The 19189-nt window shown below is 44.5% G+C and overlaps 1 protein-coding gene across 2 annotated transcripts; it reads left to right on the top strand.

Moving 5' to 3' along the window:
- The first annotated feature begins 37 nt into the window (after positions 1 to 37).
- LOC105563089 (katanin p80 WD40 repeat-containing subunit B1) lies at positions 38 to 14413 on the top strand. 2 transcript variants are annotated; one of them, XM_012014397.1, is made up of 15 exons: positions 38 to 352; positions 1369 to 1499; positions 1812 to 2156; positions 2334 to 2524; positions 2604 to 2754; positions 2827 to 2990; positions 3226 to 3347; positions 3548 to 3607; positions 3967 to 4507; positions 4811 to 5114; positions 5541 to 5720; positions 5808 to 5884; positions 5973 to 6047; positions 10099 to 10218; positions 10632 to 14413. In XM_012014397.1, the coding sequence occupies exons 1-15, from the start codon at positions 319 to 321 to the stop codon at positions 10762 to 10764; spliced, it is 2628 nt and encodes an 875-aa protein (XP_011869787.1). In that variant the 5' UTR covers positions 38 to 318; the 3' UTR covers positions 10765 to 14413. The 2 variants fall into 2 exon arrangements, with proteins under 2 accessions (XP_011869787.1, XP_011869788.1); XM_012014398.1 differs by lacking the exon at positions 3548 to 3607 and having other exon boundaries at positions 39 to 352.
- The last annotated feature ends 4776 nt before the right edge of the window (positions 14414 to 19189 follow it).

Raw genomic sequence — 19189 nt, 5'->3', positions numbered from 1 at the left:
CCGCGCGTCGCGCTCCTTTTTCACACGTCCTCCTCCCCGGGGGGGAAGCGGCGACGCGACGCGACGCGACACGACGGGACGCGACGTGACACGACGCCACGCGCCGCGCCGCGCTGCCCGGTAACACGGCAAGAAGGAGGACGAGCGCAGGCCCGCGAGAAGAGGAGGCGGTTGCTGTTGCTGCTGCTGCTGCTGCTGCCGCTGGTAAACATGTTACGTTCGCGCAGCGGCGGCAGCGAGAGGAGAACGTACGTCGTGCGCCAACCGAGACCACGGACCGCCGTCGCTGCCAAATAAGTCCGCGCGCGCGGCGCGAACATGGCCTCGTCTACGAGGAGGTCCTGGAAGCTCCGTAAGATCGTCGTTCACGGGAAAAAACGAGTGTCCTGGCGCGCGCGAGCGCTCTCTCGCGCGCGCTCTCTTTCTTTCTCCCCTCTCTGAATCGCTATATAGCTCTCTCGCTCTCCCTCTCTGTTCCCTCCTCCACGACGTGAATCCTGCGTTTCCGCGAGGTCCCCCGCGGGTAAACACTCACTGTTTACTCGCCCGCTTGGCTGCTACCTCGCGGTTTCTTCCAATTATGGTTACATCTGGCTCAGCCGGGAATTTGTCCCGCGGCGAGAATGAGAAGTCGCGTCTCCCACGGTGGCGGGAGTTGGATTGTAGCGGACGGAGAGGGCTCCTACCTCTGGCTTTGCGAATGAATATTTTATATATTTCTCGTGGGAGAATGGCGATTCTATTTTTTTTCTCTCTCTATTTTCAAATAATGCAGGGGAGTGCGCCGAGGCTTGTTGATGAAAATGAGCTAAAGGCCTCTCTTGGATTCTGCAATCGGAATGAATGTTTCTCCCATTTGTGCAGTCTGTCCCAAATTAATATTCTTCAATGTGATCGTAACTTATTGACGATTTGTAGTGTTTAGTCCGAGAAAGGTACTTTTTGGGAGGCTGGAGGTGAAATTGTTAAACCGAGGAGAGAGAATTTTCATAACCGTAGTTTTACGAGTTTTAAATGAGTCCTTCAGAAGCCAAACTAACTAATCGAGTCCACTAAATCGGGGGCGAAGAGGCTCGATGAGAAAGCACAAGTTGCTCCGATAATTTGAGAGATTTACAAGAGGTGAAGTTTGACTTCCGAAAGACTCGGATAATTCTTGTCTCTTCTAAATTGTGTAACATCCTCGTGTTCGCGAATAATTGAGCATTGAGGAAGACGATCTATTTATTTGTGTTAACGTAGTGTGAAGGGTGCGACACGAGAGATGACGTCTCTTAGTCGCATCTCTTTCATCGCGTCGACACGGAGCTAAACCGGCGCCGCGTATGAAATGGACGTGAAATGTACGCTCTTCTTTTTCTGGCGCAGAGGAATTCGTCGCTCACACGCCGAATGCCAATTGCCTGGCGTTGGGCCACAAGTCGGGTCGTGTTCTGGTCACAGGCGGTGACGACAAAAAGGTGAACCTATGGGCCGTCGGGAAGCAGAATTGTATTATGGTAATTGTTGCGCAATCACACTTTTCGCAATTCGATTCGGTATTAAATGGATAATTTGAAAACAAAGATTACAACAAATCTTTGTCTTCGTACAAGTTGAGTGAAATCCCAGGGAAAGCGAAAAGTCGAGATCATGTCAATTTCATGTCGTATTGACCGAATTTCTGTCATATCTTGGTCAATGTGACATCAAATTGACGTCACCTTGACTCTTCATTTCTCCTCGGGACGTTAACTTTAAGAGGAAGCTCTGGCCGCGAGGTCGCATTGTTGAAATTATCGCAAGACTCATGCCCTCGCGTTTCTTTTCAGAGCCTGAGCGGCCACACCACTCCGATAGAATGCGTGCGCTTCGGCCAAACGGAAGACCTCGTGTGCGCCGGCTCACAGACGGGCGCGCTCAAGATCTGGGACCTGGAGCACGCCAAGCTGGCGCGGACGCTGACGGGACACAAGTCCGGGATACGTTGCATGGACTTCCATCCTTACGGGGAGCTGCTCGCGTCTGGCAGTCTGGACACGGCGATTAAATTGTGGGATATCCGTAGGAAGGGCTGCATTTTTACGTACAAGGGCCACAACAGGACTGTCAACAGTTTGAAGTTCAGCCCCGACGGGCAGTGGATCGCCAGCGCCGGGGAGGAAGGAATGGTCAAGGTGCGTCAGACTCTTTCCTGGAAGCGTCGAGACGAAGGCGTACTTTTATCGCGTCTTATCTTTACCGCCGAGTCACCTTATCGTCTTGCACATAGCACAATTTTCGTTCACCGTATGCTACTGTTTACGCGCGAGACAAGAGAAGAGACATTGACCTTTATGTTATTTTCAAATTAGCTGTGGGACCTAAAGGCCGGTAGACAACTAAGGGAATTTTCAGAACACAGAGGGCCGGCTACGACTGTCGAGTTCCATCCGCACGAATTCCTATTAGCCAGTGGTAGCGCCGACAGAACGGTCCACTTCTGGGACTTGGAGTCGTTTCAGCTCGTATCTTCCACGGAACAGAGTCATTCTTCGGCCATCCGGTGAGCTGGAGCGGCGATAATCCTCCAACGTGTATCGCCCGACCACCACGCTAATGTTTTTCTCGTTATCTCGTCTCAGGTGCCTGTACTTTAGTCAAGGCGGAGAATGCCTGTTCGCCGGTAGCCACGACGTCTTAAAGGTTTACGGCTGGGAGCCGGGTAGAACCCTGGATACGATACCGACCGGCTGGGGAAAAGTTCAGGACATAGCCGTAGCTCAAAATCAACTGGTAGGCGAAAACGCTAGATTCTCGAACGTGTCCGTTCGGCGTTGTTTTCGCTAAGACGAGAAATTGTTTCAGATCGGCGCGAGTCTTCATACCGCGAGCGTCGTTCTGTACGTGTGCGATTTGAAAAAGATCGCGCCCCTGGGAGGAATATCCGCCGTGAGCTCGCCGTTCAGTCATGGAAATTCCCTGAGGAAGAGCTTCTCCAGGGAACGACCTATCGGGTTGAAGAAACATACGTAGGTTTTTTCCCCTACGAAGTTGATTGAATTTTAACGCCGGAGGGTCAATTGTGTATCTTAAAATATAGTGAACGCGTTAAAAGTGAGTGGCTTTGTCTCTTTTTCTAATTGTCTCCTTAGAAAGAGACAAAACCGCTCACTTTTAGCACTGCGTTGTAAGATACAGACTCGAACCCCTGATTTTTAACCTTGGTCGAGCGCCGTAACACGCGTTTGTACGCATTATTTGCAGACTGGACGTACGCACGATAGAAGAGGCGGACAAGTCTGGCACCGATCCGGAAGACGAGGCCACCTACGCGGATATACCCAACGTAACCGACTACAGGGACATTTTTCAACCGAGTAGGGCGTGTAAGTGATTCGCTATATCCGCCTGGTAATGTCTCATTGTTCACCGAGTGCGTGTGTGCGCGACAAAAATTCCAGTCTAACATCTAATCAATCCCTCGCGATCACCAACGTACGCACACGCGACATGTCGAACACGTCTAAATGTGAATGCGAACGCTGTATGGTTTGTGAATGAGCATGCCGCGCATGATATGTTGCAGTGTCTCGCACACCACCACCTCCCGAATCTTTCGAGGCTTTCCAGGAGCCTCACGACATAGGTGAGTTTCAGTAACCTCTGCACGGATTGTGTCTTTACTAAACTGTAATATAAGTTGAATGATATGTAGATAAGTCTTTCTTATGTATTTAAACGAGGAAAATCTTGTCTTGGATCTTTGTTCGCATTATTCGACACTCTGGCTATAATTTTATTAGAGAAAACTTGCTGCGAAAACTATTACGGTTTTCTCTTATTTACTTATTCACTGACGAAGAGAACATTATTCATGTTACATTTTTGTCCCTTGAACTGATTATTGTTACTTCGTTTCTAAGGGATTCTTAAGTTTCCTTACTTGATAATTTCTTAGAAAGAAAAGAGAGGATGAGTATCGTTGATACAGTCAATCTATTGTAGATCCGGCGCAGCCGCAGATACTGCAAAATCTTTCTACCTCAATGTCGAACCTGAGCACGATGGAGCGCGAGGAGGTGCCGTCGGTGACGTCCCCCTCTTCGCCGTCCCCGCCGGCGCCCACGTTATCCCTGACGAAGCCGATGCCGGTGCGTGTTCAGCCGATCAAGTCCTCGCCGCCGGTGCAGAGGAACTCGTTCACGTCGACGAGCCAGATCAGAGCGAATCTGCAGGCGAACAACGGTCTGAACCAACGAGCGTCCAAGAACTTCGCGTCGATACCGCCGTTGCGGCAGAGCATCACGCCGTTTCCGGGGAAAAGAGCGGTCGCAAACGAACAAGCGGTGCCGCCGCATCCCTTAGGACCGCAAAGGTCGAACTCGACTCTGACGCCGCGCGTCGCGCCGATGGCCGCGGTAATTCCTGTGATGGACGACGGCAAGTTGAAGAACCGAGTACCCAGCCCAGATTCCCCGAAGCACTATCTGAAGAGGCAGAGCAGCAGGGACGGGGAACAAGGATACGAAAGCGACTATCCTGTACAGTAAGTACAGTACATCTACGGCGCGATAATGACAGTGGCATTTCTTCAAATGTAGAAATATGGGAAACGATTGTTGTAAATGTCGATAAACACAACAGAAAGATTTAGCAAGTCGTACGGAAATTAATAAAGAGCGTCTTTCTATCTCTTGACGCAATAATGTTTCTCTCAGATTGCAATCTTCGAGAAAAAATGGTTTTCTTTTTGCTAAAACATAATTTATAAAATATTTATAAAATTCGTTAAAATTGAAAGTTAATTATACTAGAAAAAACGTTGTATGGGTGGGATTCTCTGTTGCAGAATTAATAATATAAGACATAGTCCCTCGGATCCTGTGCTGAACAGGCCGAACACGGCGCAGTCGAGGTCGACGTCGCTCAACCGAAATTTTGCTACCTCAACCGCGCTGTCGGCGCGCAACGCCTCCACGACCACGTCATCGTCTACGAGGAAGCTACCAAATAAGGCTCAGATACCACCGAATCCCAAGGTCGATATACGCGTCTCGCAGATAAGGACCAACGTCGAAGAGGTGGAGAAGGAGGAATTGGTACCGATGAGCGCCGACAAGCCTTACGGCTTGGACGTGGAAAATTTCTTACCGGTAAGTAAACCGTCCACTTGAAAATTTGCGCGAATGGCAAAATCAATGGTGAACCCTTTACTTTATATTATAGAGTTAGAAAGTGCTTAATTCTTTTATTTATCGACGTAGAAAATTGCATGACGATCAATGGCTGGCAAATTCTAATTAAAGCAATTCGTTGCGAAAAATGTTACCTCAGCCAGGGTTTGAACCTGGACCTCCCTACACTCTAGGCGGGTGACGTGCCTCAGTGGTCGAATTGACGAGACGCCCGCCTAGACTGTAGGGAGGTCCAGGTTCAAGCCCTGGCTGAGGTAACATTTTTCGCAATGAATTTCTTTAATTAGAATTTGCCAGGCATTGGTCGTCGCGCAATTTTCTACATTTTTTCATTCAATTACTGGCGTTAAATAATTCTTCGCGTCTTTCGTTTATGTTCTGTAGCATAGTTACACCGGCCCTACGGCGCTGGGCTATCCTCAGATGGGCGTGCTGACGGAAATGTCGGAGGCCGAGGTGTTGAACAGCATGATGCGCAGCCACGATTCGATAATGGCGGTGCTCAAGAGCCGGCATCGCTCATTACAGATAATATATTCTCTCTGGCACAACAAGGATCTCAAGGTAAGTCGTCTACTTGACTCCGCGTAGAAACGTACGCGAGACTTATAAAGCAAGAAAAAACAAATGTAAATGCAATATTGATCTCAGGCCGCCGTGGAATCTGCAGTCGCGATGAACGACCTGGCGGTCATCGTGGATCTTCTGGGTATCCTCACGTTAAAACCGTACGTAGGCCTTGTCGTACCAGTGATTTCAATTAACGAGACGTGTACGTGGTTTTTGTTAACTGTCCCTTTTTGTTCCTGTCCGCAGAACGATGTGGAACTTGGACCTGTGCAATTCCTTATTGGGTCCCATCAGCGATCTCTTTCAGAGTAAATACGAGATGTAAGTATGACAAACAATTTTCTGCGCTTTACATTTTCCAATATTTTTTAAGACTCATACCGATATCCTCGAAAAATTTGTTATATATTTGTCCATCATATTCACCATATATTATAATAACCGCTGAAGGGACGCGATTATTTTGTAAATGACATATATCGTCGTCCTAAATGTAGCTTCGTTCCTTTTGTTGGAGCCACTTCTTTCGGATCGATTCGCTTCACAATTAGTGTCGCATTTGCATTCCCGTTCGGATTGCGACGCGCGTCCGCGTCTCATTGTCGCATTACGCGTGTATATTTAGAGATGACACGGTGAATATGCATCGCTCTTCGCGGCACGCTTTGCATCTATTATCGTCCGAGATTACTTCACCTTCAATGGCGAAATACCGCGCGCGCGGCATTTGTATTGGAAAATGGAGACACCCCTTTCGAAAGGGTCCCCCGCGCTCGAACGGGGGTGCCGCGAGGTACGGGGTCCGGCACTATGGGAATGGCTAATTTGCCGAAGCGGGGAAACTCGAGGCGAGCGCTGGGGCGGCGCGAAATTAGCCGAGACAATGGGAGATAGCGGCAGATGCAAATGCGACGAGGCGCGTGGATCCTCCCGTGCCGAGTTCGCATTGTTCGCGAGGCGAATTGAAATCTGAAGTGCCGCCGCGCTCGCATATGCCGGCGCGGCGCGATGACAGTGGACAGAGTGTCGTCTTCAACGCCAAACGGTCGTCGCCGATCAACATTTGTTGGGACGTGTCAAGGGAATGACACGTAACAAAATTCAGATGAGCAAATCTCGAGAAAGAAAGTTTTTACAGTGTGTACGAAAAATTGTAAGATAGCGAATTTAGAAAAGAGAGCCTCGATTCTAGAAAATGTCGAGAAGTCGAAATTCGTGGATTTAGGTTTCCAGGTCTGGGAGATTATTTGAACTGGAAAGATTAAAGCAGCTGAGTTGCTTTAATCTTTCCTTGCGACGATATGCGCGGTCTATTATTGAGTTTTATCGTAACTACGTTTAGCAGAGCCAGGTATTTCAGTCGCGGTGAAGTTTTAGATTGCCGTTACATCCCATAACTGCAAATTTAAACGGTTTCTCGTCAGATACGCGCCACTTCCTGACCGTTCGGCTATAAATCCGACTGAGGAGGGGGAGGGCTTGTCTTTTATGTCCGTTTGACGTACGAAAGCGGGCGATTAACCGACTGCCCTCAGTTCCAAGCTGTTGCCCCGTCGTGACGAGAAACGACTGTTTCCTTCCGCGTTTTTTATTATGGACTACCATTACTCACCCTCAGCCTTTATTCCTCGCGCACGTGTTGCCTCGCAAGAATCTGCCCTCTCATTATCAAGGTTTAACCCGACAATGATCTGTGATCATTCGTGTGGATTTTAAAAGCCTAATTATCGTTTCATTTTTTGTCAAAATGTTTTATGTACAGAGAGAGAGAGTTCGGTTCTTACTTATCTAATATCTGCTAAAATGTTAGGTTTATCTTGATCTGACTAGTTTTACATATTCATTAATTATGTATTTTTTAACATTTATTTTTGTGTTTTACTATCAACGCGCAGTAATATCTATCATAAATTTTTATTTTCTAATCAAATATAGCTACTCTATTATGCTACAATCAATTTTCTACACCTACAATCTCGGTCCGACCGCGAATTATTTTGATATTGATTTAACCGATTAATCAATCGTATCGAACAGCAAATCGGCCGTACAACTTCCGACAAACTTGTCCAAAGGGTCACTTGCCCTAAAATTAGGCTTCGAGCGCCAAATGCCCTAACGAGCTTCCCGTTTCTTTTCTTTCTATCTTGGAACTCTTTCTTGCCGTCTTCTGTCAAGCACTTATATATGTATTTGTTACAGCGCGGTAATTGTGCAGTGCGTGTGTAGTTTAATTTATCTCATCCTATCCGTGCATTACAAAATAGTAGCGATTTTGAATTGGGAAGTTTGTCCTTGCTAATTGACAAATTTAATCTAAATTTTTTTTTGCGAAAGCTTGAGAGAATTTAAAATCTGAGAGCTGGATAAAAAACGTTCTTATAATTTCTACTTTGCGTATACCTTGGGACTATTAAAAAACTTTCTTCGATAGTTTGGTTTTAGAAAGTACGCTGTTGTTTTAATTAACCACTCGTGCCGATTGCCTGGAGTAATTTCAGTGAACCCGGTTAATGGCAGTCGCGTATTAGCACTCCGCGCGTAAATATTTAATACCGTGAAAAGTGAATTCGAACTAATTATCTACCGCTCAGCAGCTGTCGTTCGCAGTCACTCGTAGCGAGGCCTGCGGGCCATTTGTACATGCCATTCTGCTTGGAAATTATATATAATTATAATAAATTTATGCAATATATTTATATCATTCTCAAGTCTATATGAAAACTGTTTGAACGTTAAAACATTTGGGGGGGGGGCTAGTTTTCCATATTCTGGTTATCGTGTAGGAACGATCGATTCTGAAAATCCTTATTTTTAGTAAGAACATTAACATAATTCTGAGACATCGAATATAGCTAGACGAAGACACCTCGGTATGTTTGTGCATTTAATTCGCGAGGTGTGATGACATTTTGCATTCCGATTTCGCAACGGGTCGCAAATATACACATCTCGGACAACTTATTATGTAAAGTGGCGGTTTGCATACAAGCCCGCTCGTCATTTTCACGGCTCGTTCGTTGCGGCCTTTCGTCCTGGACCCGGTGCCTCGTGAGAAAAAAAAAGGGATCGTCGGCCAGAATGTCTAGACGCGTGTCACGTGTCAGGGGAAGGGCTCGCGCCCCGCCCGATCGTTTTCCAATTTTGCGATCGCTTCTCGTACCCCTCTTTACCGCCTATCGCCGTCCCGATAGATCACCGCTGAGTCTCGAGAGAAAAATTCACGTTTCCTTGCTGTGAAACGTTGAAAATTATTTGGCAAAGTGCAGGAGGATTGAGCTCATGAAGAATAGAATTAGAAAAATTAATTTGTTCTAATTAATGTAGAGGAAAGTCCCCGATTATGAGATAGGCTACTTATATGGGACAGCAGGCTTTCAACATCCAAATTCAATCGCAAATCTCTTTTCGCAACTATTACACAATCTAAGAATTTGTTTTATTCAACAGAGCTATAAACTCATAATGGAATCAACAGATGATGCCTATCAATGTTAGTAGAAGCCTCGCTATCTCTTATTAAGATCCTATCTCATTATTTCCTCTATCGACGTTTATTACGCACATTAGACATGAGATAAGACTGATTGTGAGTAACAGAAAAAAAATGAATCTATGTTAATTGAACTTGCGAGGTTTAAGAGATTCTGCAATGAGACTCGTTTCTCTACTTCATTCTTCCGAGGAGGAAGAATTAAAATTATTTTTTTTTACTTTCAACGTCCATGGAAAGACGCCTATCCCGAAGCCTGTTCTCGTATCGATTCTGCCAGAAGTCGCATAAAATTCGAATCGCTGCGACTGGTGTACGGCGCGTTACACGGGGCATTGTTGGTCGGCGTCGCGCGCGTTGCATTCATGGGACCGTTCGCGATTCGTCTCGCCGATTCAAACGGGAGCTCGAACCCTTTATCGCCCGTCCGTCCGAAAGCGAGAGCGTGCTGAATCGCGCAGGCAAGCCTTCCGTGCCTTTCGTTATTTATTGGCGTCGTTAGCGGGCCTAATAATGCCCGTTTTACCGAACGAACCAGGCGTGACCAGACCAGTGTTGGGAGACGGGCTTCCATTCTCATTCCACGATTGTTTTTATCCTGAACGTTCGGGCCGCTCCTCGACAAACGAGTTGTAAATTACTTAATATAGAATCTCCTTCTCAATTTATTTACAACTCGTTTTAACGCCTTCAATGTACTTTGAATTTTAATATAAATATACAAGTTGTTCTATTTTAAATGATCCACGCAAATATCTTCAAAAATATGAAAGATACGGGAAAATATTGTAAATTCAGGCTGCATATGTAGTTTTAAGATTAGTCTGTACGATATGTATAATTTGTTATTAATTTCGGCAAAAATTGGGTATGCTTCAGGTACATAACGGTAGCTTGCTCGGCATTGAGACTTATCCTTCGTAATTTCGCCCCGGTGATAAAATCCAACGTGGAGGCACCCCTCCACACGATCGGCGTCGACGTGTCGCGAGAGGAACGGTGAGTCCGTATTAGACATAGAGATATTTTTGTCTCAATAACCTTGTCCCACTGATTTTATCAGCGACCCTCAATTGATAAATTGTCAATTTATCTAACTGATATACTTGGCATATTATAACGAACTTGATCATTCAAATCTCACGAATATCTCCCTAAATTAGAAATGGTAGAGTTAAAACCTAATATATTGCCTGATTTTATTTAAATCGGTAAGAATCTTGAACTAACAAGTTGTTCCCTCAGACGCATAACTTTAGAGTCAAGAATGTTATTCGCAAGAAAAAGATATGCTCAAGCATCGTATTAACAATGCTAGAAAAATAAGACGGTATTTTCTGGGTGTAACATCGTCGCACGTCTACGTAACAGCGCGGAAACTTCACGAGCCGTTTCTCTCCTTTTCTTTGCAGGTACCACAAGTGCCTTTCCTGCTACGAGAAGCTCACGGCGATACGGGCGATCCTGCTGAAGAAGCAATCGACGCCCGGCAAACTCGGCGCCTCGTTCCGCGAACTGGCGGTGCTCATCAGGAGCCTCGAGTGACCTCGAGAGCGGCGGCGTCGTCTGAGACCCTCGTGAATTCGACCGCCAGTGTCGTCGTCGGTCGACGACCATCGGTTTCCTCCCGATATTCGGCCCAGCAGCGGCGGAACGAAGGGCCGCGTTGCGGCCGTCAAATGGAAGCAAAAACCTCTGTCGAGGAGTAGCAACGGCATCACGGCGCACCGTTGAGGAAACGTCCGTGAAAACACGTGACTCGTGAAGTTTCCTGCTGCTCTGCCACTTTCTTCCATCGGTCGATCTGTTTGCCGATCGCCTTCTCCCTGCCGTTATCCCCGCAGTCGCGCACCGATTCTCGGAGAAAGCAAACGAAATTGCGAGACGTTCGTTATTTAGTTGCCGAACGATCGGACAAGTCATTATTGATGGCAAGAAAAAAAAAGAAAAGAGAGAGCCTCGGTCAGAACAAAGAAAGAAATCTAAAAGAAAAATTAGCAAACTTTTAAACGAGAGGCGGGTGAAAGCGAGGAAAGACACACGTTGTCGCCAAACATATCTAATATTATACTGAAACATCAGGATTAAATCAATTTTACCAGTTTAAAAAGAAAGCCGTTGTTCTTCAAAGGTATTTTTAGGATTTTTTCTTCCTGATCTTTTTAAATCCAAATCGATTAAGTTAAATTGTTTTTAGGAAGTCTAGAAATATATTCCTGTTGTCGATGTGATATTTTTAAAATAATCAAAGTACATATCTTTAAGAAACAAATTAAACGGAATGATTCTCGTGAGAGAGGTATTAAACTCGCCTTTTCAATTGGCAGTATTGGTATCTCTACGTGCGGCAATTAATAAGACCGTAAATTCTGTAAAACGAAGCAATAACGAAACAGGAACGCGAAATGGTTTCGCCAGATCCCGATGCATCAGTATATCGATTTCAGAATCGCAGATAGAAATTAGCCGGGGATCGTTCCGAGCGAGCGTCAGCTCGTTCGCGCAGCACAAAATAAAGTCTCGCTGAGCGACGTTTTGCGCCTTTCTTGCCACAGCTCACACGCGATTATCGAACGTTTCGGCTGGCATCAGCCTCAAGTCCGCGGAAACGACGAACGCGACGACGAATAATACGATTAAGCGAATAACGGGAGCGTAACGTAGCGTATAACACACCTTTCTTAGCGTACGAGAGAAATTGTATTTTTGCGAGGGGTATTTACGTCCATTTACTAATAAAGCAACTCTAACGCGTAGGCGTAGATACCTTGGACCCCACGGAGAGAGACAAAATTGTAAAATGTGAGGTGCGAGCGGGCCTAAGCGGGAGCTTGTACGCGCCTAAAGGGACGGGAAGGAGCGGGAATTGGAACGGGAAAAGCGCGTATCGACGAACAATTCGTTTTTTATATTCACGTTTAAATTATTTTTTTACGATAGCGCCCGTGGATCGGGAACCGCGGGAACTTTTGTAAATTGTCTGACGTTTCACAGAGCTAGATGTGTCGCTGTTGCATAAAGGCGCCACATAAAGGTGCATTTTTAAAGATTTTCGAGCAAGTTTTTATACTGTATTTTCGTCGCTGAACGAACGTTTTAATGCACGCGGTAGATGTGGAGGAGCAAAATAAATCCCTGGAGGAGCACGTATTATCATACGTGCCTGCTTACCGCGATAGTTTTCGTCTGGTTTTTGCGGATCTCCTCGCGTTTTGTTTGTGCCGTACTGCGATTTCGTTGTGACTAGTGACAAATTAAAAAAAAAAGCGGTGATCGCGCGACAAGATCGAGCAGTATTAATTTAAGCGTTGCACTCATTACACTCGTGTTGCAATATAAAGGAACAATCTATATTTTCATACTTCACACGCACGGCCTTGCAACGAAAATTGAATCAGTATTATCCGAGAGTATTTATCGCGAAAGTATTTTTTATACGGAACTCTGCCATATTTTTGTGCATTTATCGCCAAACTACGGCTCTTGTAATTCCGAGTCTTGACCGTCTAACGTAATGAGAAGCTGCTTCGCGAGATATTTTTGGAATTCCATTTGCGACGAGGATTAAACGACGCTCACTGCCTCTCAATCTTGTCGCGACGATCTTTTCGTATCGCGACTTTTAATACTCCGCTTTTGAGCTTGTGCTCGGGGGTGGATCGTGTCGCGCGAGTCGCTATTCGAAGATCAATGATAAATTAGAAGAGATCGTGGTGAGATAATTGTAAAAACTAGGCGCGCTCTTCGTATTCTTCTTTTGTTACCGACGTCGCGATAGTTAATCTTTTACCGCTAATTTTATGTTTTATTTAAATCATTAATTAAGTCGATCACGTCTTCTGTTAATTAAGTCGATCGTCCTGCTTTCCCTTCCAACGTAGCGGGAGGCGATCCTGATGTTGCTGCCAATAGAGGATTATTTATTATATGTAGTGCAATACTCGATCGTGCGATCGTCCTCCGCGTAGCGAGACCCACACTCGCCTTTTCTCGTCCTCGAGGAAAAGAGAACCGTGCGTTGCACAAATGAGAGTGCCCAAGAGATATAGGTGTTACAACTTTCGACACGTTGCCTCGAAGTATTATGTAATAAAGCGTACAACTCTTTCGTTAATTTTACGCCTGTCTTTTTCTTTTTTTTTTCTTTTGTACAGCGCGTCGCTACCACATATCTCCGCAACCATGTTCTGCCCCGGCCTTTTTCGCGTTGGAAAAGAATTTCCATTGTGAATCAACGAATACGCAAATCGCCGTGTTAAGGAGAACAGAATCGTTTCGATTTATTCGCGAACGCTAGAATACATTAGAGAAATACTGCTAGGCAAGAAGCAGGAGTCAAGGGAAACGGAGAAAATTCGGATAAAGTGAACGAAGCCACTGAGGCCTGGAAGAAAATCCAATAGTTTTCAGCGGAACGAAAAAATTTGACGACAGCCGCGCGAAAGGAGATTTGTTTTCTATTTTTATATACGGGTAAACTATCGTTATATTCATCCTCTCGATACTCTCGCATTATCCTCGAGTCGCGGGATACGGTATCACACTTTGCACACGCTTGAAGCCATCTAATAGCACTCTTAGCACAGATAGACTTTCGCGAATTGCAGTCTGCCAAGCGTTTTTGCGGAATGGCGTGGAATGAGGAGCTCAAGCCTCTAACCGGACGGTCTAATCGCCTTCGAATCGGGGGTAAGAAAATTACGAGGATACTCGTGGTCTGTTCCGTCCAACTTATTTTTGTAAGGAAGTGAGAAAGTGAGAGGGAGAGTGAGAAAAAATATGAGAGAGAGAGAGAAAGAGAATGCATGCATGAGTCCTTCGAATGCTCCTGTAACTTATCGTCCCGTAACTTATTGCTCCGATTTTAGCTTAAGCTTACGCTCATACGTTGCGTGATATCGATCATGATTCACGATCTCGAGCGAGGTTCGTCGTCTCGAGCGTGTAACTTCGCTCCGAGTTGCGCCGTGCAATCGTTTATCATTCGAACGTGGAGTTTGCGTCTCGCAAATCCCGATCATCGAACCGTCTTACATGTTATTTTTACTAGATAACAAATTTTATTACTGTTTTACTGATACACATTAGTCTACTGCGCGTTATCGCTGTTTTATTTTAACATTCTCGATTTTTATTTGCGCCGACTGTGTTATTTACACGGGAGTATAATAATAAATTGTGTTTATTTATTCTACCCCCTTGTCTTTTCCTTTTGCATTTCCTCCGTCATCTTAGACGCGATGGGCGTACGTGACGCATTATATAATTCGGAATGTCGAACGCGAATTGGCGGAATGTAATAACGTTGATTGGTATCGTATCCGCGAGGTATGAGCGTCTGCTGTTGAAGACATTACAGATATACCTCTGTCTGTTTCACGAAAAAAAGCTGGCATATATCATAATGCAATTTTCAATTGTAAATATATATTAAGGATTATATGTTATATAATTCTTAATATAAATATAATTTTCGGATCGCGACTTTAAGCGATGGACGAGTACTTTTGATATCGACATTGTAAATATACTTCATTCTATCGCGATTCTACTTTGTATTCGTGCAAGACTCCAATATTATTGCAATATCATTGCGATATTTATAATCACGTTTGTCGTCTACGTCGTTTACGTAAATAGCAAAATGTGGGCTCTTCGTTTTCATGTCGCAGAGACAAATTTAGCGATTAATTCTTTCCTGTTCCAATTGGTAGAAGTAAGTCCCCTATTATGCGATAGGCTCCTAATATGAGATAGCGGAGTTTCCTCTAAATTAATAGGCGTCTGTTGGCTCCACCATGAATTTATTGCCCTTGGAGTGAAATCGGTTTGGTGGAGAATTGATTGTTAGAACGTGTAATCGTAGCGAAAGAAGATTGGTGATTGAATTTCGACGTTGAAAACCTACTATCTCATATTAGAATCCTACCTCGTGATAGAGGACTTTCCTCTATTAACGGAATGTAGCTCCGCTCGAAAAGCTGGAACGAATATTCCGGGACTGTATATATTTTGTAAATTGGAACACGCGAGAAGAGGAACCACGAAAGGGAGTCCCTCGATCCGCTTCGCTGTACATTGTCTGCCGGTTTTCATTTCGTTCAGCGAGATTCGCTTCGATGTTGAGGACATACGTTGTACATAACGAAACTCCGTTTGCGATCTAACTGATCTGAGCTCGTCATTAATTATCTAATTATGCGACTGACAAACAGGAGGATCGTTCAGGAAGGAATGACTTGTCGAACCTCGCACACACTGCCTTAACAATTTTATATATAGAGAAAAGTTCGTATTATGAGATACGCTCCTAATATAAGATAACGGAGTTTCTGCTAAATTAATAGGTGTCATCCGTTGATTCCACCATGAATTTGTTGCTCTTGGTGTGAAATCTCTTGTTCAGTGGAAAATTCATTGTTAGATCGCGTAGTCGTTGCGAAGAAAAGATTTGTGATTGAATTTGAACGTTGAAAACCTACTATCTCATACTAGAATCCCATCTCACAATAGAGGACTTTCCTCTACGACAATATATATCCAGAGATTCCTTCTTTTTGACATGTGCCGATTTGCGTTGTGCGCGTGTTAATCGATTCTAGCCGTTAAGTCATCCTGTTCGCAGCCGTAATTGCGCGCTAATTGCAATAATAATACTCTTTGACAAAAATTCGTGTCGTCTATCTTGCTGCCCTTCTTTCTAGAATCTTTTTTTCACTGAAAGTGTGAACGTTTCCTTTTCATGGAAAGCGTGAGCGTTTCCTTTTCGACAATTTTGCCGATGGCGCTTTTCGGATCACCGTGGTTATCTGTCGGCGAGATTTTTTGCGGCTCGAAGAAGTCGATAATCCGATCTCATCCATCAACGCCACGTTCTTTTTATCACGTTCGTTTATCCCGTGAAAAAAAGTCGCGAGACTATCTGTATTTGCATCGGCGCTCTGCGCCACCCTTTAAAGCCCGATTTTTGTCAATCAATCTTGTTGCTCCTCGCAATCGCGCGTGTGGCAATTCCCTAGCGGAAGAAATTTCTATAAATAACTACAAAAATTGACTTGAAATAGAAATTTTTATAGTTTCGTCGAAACATTAATTTTTTGGTACAAATATCTACGAAATAGTACGACAAATTACGATGTTCTCAAATCAAGAAATTATTGCAAGTAGTATTTCAAGAAAATGTACAATTTTGTAAAAATTAGCACAAAACTTTACTAATTTTAACAATTTGAGAAACAACAAAATCTTAAAGAATGAAAACACCTGCTTACTTGTAAGAAATTACAAAAATAGGCAAGAGTGTTCCAATTCTAGCATTTGCATGTTGATTTTTATAACACTTTTTAAATTTACGTAGAAGTTTTTAGATTCTGGCAGTTATATTTTGTAGAATTATTTCCGGCAGGGACGAACTCGAAATACTGTCTGCGTTGTGACAGAAGAGAAGTTTCAAAATAACTTGGATAATTTTATTACTACAATTTAGTTCCAAGGATCAAACTTAATTTAAAATATTCTAAAAATTCCACTACGACTCTTACACACGTGTCCTAATTTTATATTTCACGCCGTGTACAACGTTACAAAAAAGTGACGTGATTCTTTTTACGAATCAATTCCCGCAGCAAGGATCAGACAACGTGATATCGCGGAGTCGGATATCTCGATGAAGGGTTGCCGGTCGGCGCGGACACCCCGACGGGCAAGGGCTCGTATAATCCCATGAATACATAATCCAGATGCAAACAGCCGCCACGCGTGCCTCGATTTAAACGGTCGCGATATTTCACGGATTATAACGCGAATATTTGCACTATTTTTCACGGTGTCGCCCGAGATCCCGAGTGTCGTTCAAGTAACGGTCTCCGTGTCCTCGTTCGAGATCTCAATCCGTTCGCTCCCACATTATTCCAGAACGTCAAAAACGACGCACAAGTATTATTATAACGGTGTAGCTGTGTTCGGCAAAGCTAGTGTTGCAGTGGGTCTCTATTTTGTATTTCTCAAAACTATCTTGAATTATTATATATTTAGAATTTATTATATATATATTTAGTAAATAAAAATCATCAGGATTAAATCGAAAAGCGTATATTCGTAAAAATTAACTCTATCGGGGGGTAATTCAACGTCACACTAGGCGTTCTTAGTTCTCTGCGAGAATTTTGCGATGTTTTTGAATGAAGAAAGTTGCAGAGTAAATTTTTCTGTCTCACAAACCTACCGGAAATAATACTACAAAATTATAAAATACAACTGCCAGAATCTAAGGAATTCTACGTAAATGTAAATAGTGTTATAAAAATCAACATGCAAATGCTGGAATTGCAACACTTTTGTCAATTTTTGTAATATTCTACAAGTAAGCAAATGTTTTAATTCTTTAAGATTTAATTCTACAAAATTATAAAATACAACTGCCAGAATCTAAGGAATTCTACGTAAATGTAAAAGTGTTATAAAAATCAACATGCAAATGCTAGAATTGGAACACTTTTGTGAATTTTTGTAATATTCTACAAGTAAGCAGATATTTTGATTCTTTAAGATTTTATTTCTGAAATTTTTTAAACTGGTGAAGTTTTGTACTAATTTTTACAAAATTGTACATTTTCATGAAATACTACTTGCAATAATTTCCCGATTTGAGGGCGATTGTAATTTGTCGTACTATTTCGTAGATATTTTTACAAAAAAATGTTTCAACGAAGATATAAAAATTTCTACAAATTTCTATTTCGGGTCAATTTTTGTAGTTATTTATAGAAATTCTTTCCGCTAGGGGTGTGTGTATATACCATGCGTTAACAGGATTAAGAGAGCTCCTGGTAGTTTCCGCGATCCTTCGCGTAATTATCATCCCCACGAGAAATTGCGTAAGAGACAACCCCGCGACTTGCGTCAGGTGCATCGGCCGGTGTCCTCCCACGCCGGGCGGTACCGATTGTTGTGACGGTGATGAGTTTAAGTCCTCTTCTTGTCGTCACCTCGAGCGTCGAAAATGCTGTTTTCTCACAATACGCCGGCAACAATACGCCGTTACGGAGAAGAGGAGGAGGAGGAGGAGGTGGAGGAGGCGACCGAACTGACGTAAGCGGATTATCCCAGCCCGTCGGAGAGCGATACCGATACTTGGCAGATCCACTCACACACACGCGCGCGCGCGCACGCACAGGGAGCACAGCTTCCGCGGTCCACGCATTGTCGGCCCTCTCCCGTTGAAAGCGGCCCTTCTGCCGGCCTTTGATTCCTTTTCTTCGTCGACGAGAAAACGCGGCAGGCCCTCCACCCCTCACACAGTCAGCTCTTCATCGCGTTCCCGGGTGCATCGCGCGTAATGGCTATCTGGTCGAGATCTTCTCCCCCGAGGGGAACCCGCCTCCCTTGTTCGCCGGCAGGAATGCGGCGAACGTGGACGAGGTATATGCGCACCTCATTTTTTCGTACGGATAATTTCACGCTTTCCCACAGGCGAGCTCGCTGGAAATTCCGCGACTTCTTACGGCGATTGTCACGTGCTCGTTGCCGCTGCAGATGCGCGAGGGTTTAACGTACAGCAGTATGTCCCGAATAATATAGAAATAGGAATGGCATCGAAACAGAAGGCACGATACGTTTCGGACAGCTTTTTCTAAATAATTTCGCGCGAACTCGCAACGAATTACTTTCCGCGGATCTCTACTTTCTCATACTGTCCTTAAATTTCGTGCGTACTCTGCGATTCGATGCATTACTTCGCTCGTTGATCCCGCAGCGATTTCTTCGCAATTTATATTAATTTTGCAGTTTCCAGTACTTTCGAGGGACCTGACGGGCCCCGTCCCCGAAGGGAATCTCCACCACCGTCGAAATTTCGGCGAACGCGATCCTGTGGGCCCCGGCGAGGGTATCTCTCTCTTTCTCTCTCGTCAGGACCGGGCGTGCACGCGATGCGCGCGGTGCACGCGATCCGCGTTTACGGCGACGATCG

Source organism: Vollenhovia emeryi, unplaced genomic scaffold, assembly GCF_000949405.1.
Source record: "Vollenhovia emeryi isolate VEMERY1.0 unplaced genomic scaffold, V.emery_V1.0 DF939180.1, whole genome shotgun sequence".
Classification (NCBI taxonomy): domain Eukaryota; kingdom Metazoa; phylum Arthropoda; class Insecta; order Hymenoptera; family Formicidae; genus Vollenhovia; species Vollenhovia emeryi.
Note: the sequence above shows the minus strand (reverse complement) of the source record. Positions and strands in the feature narration are given on the sequence as shown.